General features: G+C 35.4%; 1 protein-coding gene across 1 annotated transcript; it reads right to left on the reverse strand.

The window, feature by feature from the left end:
* Positions 1–307: 307 nt before the first annotated feature.
* LOC104942283 (deoxynucleoside triphosphate triphosphohydrolase SAMHD1-like) lies at positions 308–4,613 on the reverse strand (the record flags this gene model as incomplete). Its single annotated transcript, XM_010767485.1, has 5 exons — positions 308–1,046; positions 1,800–1,914; positions 2,042–2,146; positions 2,946–3,047; positions 4,430–4,613. Coding segments are annotated over 5 exons (520 nt in total), but the record flags the coding sequence as incomplete, so codon positions are not given.
* Between the last annotated feature and the right edge of the window lie 134 nt (positions 4,614–4,747).

Raw genomic sequence — 4,747 nt, forward strand, 5'->3', positions numbered from 1 at the left:
GGGCTTCAGGGAAATTATAAATGCTACCTGCACTTTGGTAATAGTTGCAGCTCTAATAGAGTGAGTTATGTATCAGTACACCTTTGGTATTAAATGGATATTGAAGTGTGTGACTGTGTGAGATACGCTTCTTCAAATATTCCCTTAGATGAATTACCTCAGGGTTGTGCAAAAAAAAGAATCTGTCCTAGTGATAATTGTTGAAGAATTGAATAAGCAACACTATATCTAACTGAATTCAAATCTCTGCTGAATTATTATGTTGGATCAGTAAAATGGCACAATGACACACAATAAACACAACATGTAATTGATTTCAAATTAAGAAGAAACACTTTTTTATTAACCCAATCTCAACAGCAACAAAGTTAAAAACAATGTTGTAGGTTTTCCTCAAAAGTCCCATGATGACAAATTACAACATTTTCACACCATGACCATAAACAGAAATATACCCTAAGTTAACCACATTCATACAGATGGTTACATTGAAGGAAGCAAGCTATATTGTATAACTACAGTATGAATAGTAATATATAATGGTAATAGTAATGATATTGATTTCATATTGATAGATTAAAATCAAAGACATACACCCAAAACAATCTTTAATCAAACATGAATAAATTAAAAATAATATCTAATCAGGTTACCACATTAATTCACAAAATGGATATCTTAAACAAACACCACTAAATATTTAAAATCCCTAAATCACACCTAACATTACATTTCAATTAGCCATAATATGGTATTAAACAGTGATTCTTAATTAAAGCTGATTTAAAATGATCACATTTGCACTTAGATTAGTGTATAATATTAAACAGGGCTCTAAAAACTGCATATATGGCCCAATTGTGCATAATGCATCCTAATTCACTTTTAAGTTGTTAAATCACTCATTTGATCAAATTTCTCGATCACCTTCAATCAGTATGAACCAAGGAGTGCCAGGAAGTGTTTTCTTTATTTTTTCAGGTTTAACTTCCATTTTCCCAAACTTCCGATTCATCAAGATACTGTGACGGGTCAGTCGCTCCACACTGCATGTAAATAAAGAAAGACAAGTGTATCAGCATTACCAAGAGCAGAGCTGCAACTATCTTTACTGAAGCATGGTGCTAGTCTACAGTGGAGCTACATTATTAGTAGCTCGACAGAAAAATAGATCCAGCTCCTCACTTCTCACTTTACTTAAAGACGTAACCTTTGTCTTTACTACATATTACAGACATTTCCCCCCATTTTCTTAAATTATAATAGTAAACTAATTGAGGAAGTAATCGCTACTTAATCAATGATTCAAATAATCATTAAGTAGCAGGCATAGATGGTTTTAACTCCAGAGCTAAGATCAATGTGCAATTGAACTGCAATTTTATCCTTGAGATCTGACGAGATGTAACGAAAGTAATTATTCCTCCTTACCTGCTCATGTCCATATACTAAAACTCATACTGTTCATATTTTATACTGTACTACTATGATATAATATCACTGCCATTTAATAAAACCTTCCTGCCCTATTTAAAAACAATTATTTATTTGACAGTTGTAGTGGAGACAGATATGTTTGTAAAGAGAGTATGGGAATGACTTGCAGTAGGCGGGCCATCTCCTATTCCAGACTTTCAAATCAAACTAGAGGGTTTTTCTTACCCCCCAAGTGGTCCAGCCAACTAGGAAGCAAACTAAGATTTGCTGCTCAGGACATTTTACTTAGATTTGACAACTAACTACTCGGCTATAGGCAGTTCAATACATTCTATTTTTAATATCTTAGATATACATATTACCTGATTTCAACTCGGCAAAGTGTCCCCTGGCAGCTTCCAGACTTTCAGGATCAATTTTTTTGCTGTAAACCCTGAAGAGCGTCTCAGAGAACTTCTCTGGGAGAAGCTTGGACACCTGACAAGAATGATAGCAGCATAAATATAATAAAAAATTACATAACTGAGGTTTCCCTAAAGAGAAATACACAAGAGCTCACACAAAAAAAGATTAAGATTGAGATTTTTGTCGTCATTGTTCTGACCTGTTCTCTCTTGATTTTGAATGTTTGGTTAGGTTTTTTCTTGCTGTAGAAGTCCATACTATTGATGGGGTCCTCCGCCCCACTCCCATAGTCCATAGTAGCAGACTAGAAGAGAAGGGTGAGACAGAAGCCTTTTCTTAATTCAAAAGTAAATCAACGGCTTGATGATTGTCTGGCTTGATGATTGTCTTGGTTTGATGATTTTCTCACTTTTAAACTTCAGGTCAATAACCTGCTTAAAAAGCTGAGGGTTAGACTAGGTTTCTTTTTCAGAAACAAGTCCTGTTTATCGCTTGAGGCCAGGAAAAGGCTAGTCACTGTGACCTTTTTACCTGTGCTGGACTATGGTGATTTGTTGTATATGAATGCACCTGCCCATTGCCTGAACAAGTTAGATGCCGCCTATCACAGTGCACTGAGATTTGTCACAAATTGTAAAGCACTTACATCGCATGTCTGAGATCTGAGATCGCATGATGTAGATTTGTTAGATGTGCCAAGAGCAAGGACTGCCTTAGGTAAGACAGCTTTTATTTGCGCAGCGTCACTTGCTTGGAACAGTCTACAGCTAAAATTGAAACTGAGCAATATTATTCCTCTGAATGTTTTTAAAGCAAGTCTAAAGTGAAATGCTCTTTGAAACTATGGGTATTTGTAAATGTCGATAACTATGTAAATGTAGCTTGTAAATATGTTGTATGATATCCTCTATTGTTTTATGTTGTTTTATGTTTCATGTGGAACCTAATTACTGCAGGTCTCCCTTCAAAAATAGATCTATGATCTCAATGGGACCAATCTGGATAAATAAAGGTTTGAAATGAAATGAATGGAGATGGCAGTATCTAAAAAACAAAACAATTTTAAGATTAGCGAAGCAAAAGTCAGTACACGAAAAACTTACCAAAACGACAAAGTCCTCCTGTGTCAGCCCGTCAGCCTGAGCTTCCTGTCGTGGGAATGGGAGAGCTGCAGCCAGATTCTTTGTCACCTGAGATATCTCATCCTTAAATACGAAGGACAAAGGTTGAGAAGTGAGAGATTACATTTACATTTGCAGTTCTTTCCATCGTGATAACACACAGTAAGAGGAGGTCCACATTAAGCAGGTAAATACAAATCAAACATCTTTGTTTCTCGGTTTTGGCTGTCAATCCAAACTCAAACTAAAGATTTGCTCTCACCCGACAACAGGCCTTTTAAAAACAATGTATTAGAATGTATTCTTGATGCAAACCTTTTACACTCTATTGGAAACATAGAGTGTTTGCAAAAGGATAATGTAAGGATGCCCAGTTGCTGTCAGGGGTCAGTGTGGCTGTTTATTAAACGTTTATATTGCTTCATAATTTCTGTGTAATCTCTCATTTTAAATGTCAGTTTAGCAGGTCATATCACACAGCAATTGTTTTTAATCAGTATTAAAGATTGTTTTGTCACACCCCACACATTGATAAGTTAATCATTTTATCATTGATATGTCATACTGTTGACATAATTATTAGTCAGGCACCTGACTCAAACCTCACCAGATGTTGGCTTTGAAGCGCAGATTTGTTCATTTCCAGATAAAATGATGCCATCTCTTTTATTGTTCCCTGCTGACGTAGGACTCTATAAAAACCACCCGGAATAGTTACTGTGAACGCAAGGCTTTTTTTACGCAGTGGTTTACTGTGGATGTAGTCTAAGTGATATGTGATCCTCATCCTATGATCTTTCTTGCTCATATGGCATAGTTTCTCTAAACAACAATTCTAGGATAGTCTGCTTAAAAGCCAGGTGCAATATGAAAAGAGGCAATGTAAAGTGATAGAGAGACAAGAGAAACAAGCAATGTGTTCTTCAACCACAATAGTCGCATCACATTCAGCTCTGTTTTAACAAACTTTACTTTTGTAATAATCAGGGACAAATTCAAAAGGGGACTGAACCGATTTTGCTAAACTTAGATTAGATTAGATTAGATTAGATTAGAAACCTTTGCAAATGAGACAAAAATATGGAGTGTAATTCTCAATCAGCAAAGTTTGCCAAGCAAAAAGCGTTACTCAACTTCTGATATTTGTATGTAAAGAAATAAGGTAACATACATTTGAAGTAAAATAATTAGTGGTAACCGAAGGCGTGTCTGCTCAAACTGAGATAGGATGTAATGAGAGTTGTGTCATGAAACATAAATTAATTAAGCTTTCCTGAGTTAAATTTTTTAAATACATTAAGAAAATAACTGTTATTTAAAACAAATTAAGGTTACGCTTTTGCCCCCTCCTGCCTTAATCTCTTTTGATGAAGAGATGACTCATCTTTTTTCCTGCTGTGTGATCCCTTGAGATAATTGATTACAAATATGTGATGTAATACAGGAACAAATACATTACTGCACACCTTGTTTGGGATTGTTTTAGGCTTGATTTCACCCAGACATCTGTAGTGTTTACGTTCGACGATCTTTGTTAGAATCTCCCTTGCCTCTTTGAGATCTTCCTCTGTGGAGTTGAGTATTTGGTCAAATACACAATCTAAAGGACAAACGGGACAGAAGAGCAAGTTAGAAGAAAAAAGGTAAAAACTAAGTCACTGACACTGTAAGCTGAGAAGCATAACTCACAACATCTGCAGAACAACTTTGTGATAACATTTGTTCTACTTTAATTTGTTCTTAAATATATGAAAAACATTCCATGACCAAATTGCATTTGCTAA

Source organism: Notothenia coriiceps, unplaced genomic scaffold, assembly GCF_000735185.1.
Source record: "Notothenia coriiceps isolate Sejong01 unplaced genomic scaffold, NC01 NC01_scaffold00004438, whole genome shotgun sequence".
NCBI lineage: Eukaryota > Metazoa > Chordata > Actinopteri > Perciformes > Nototheniidae > Notothenia > Notothenia coriiceps.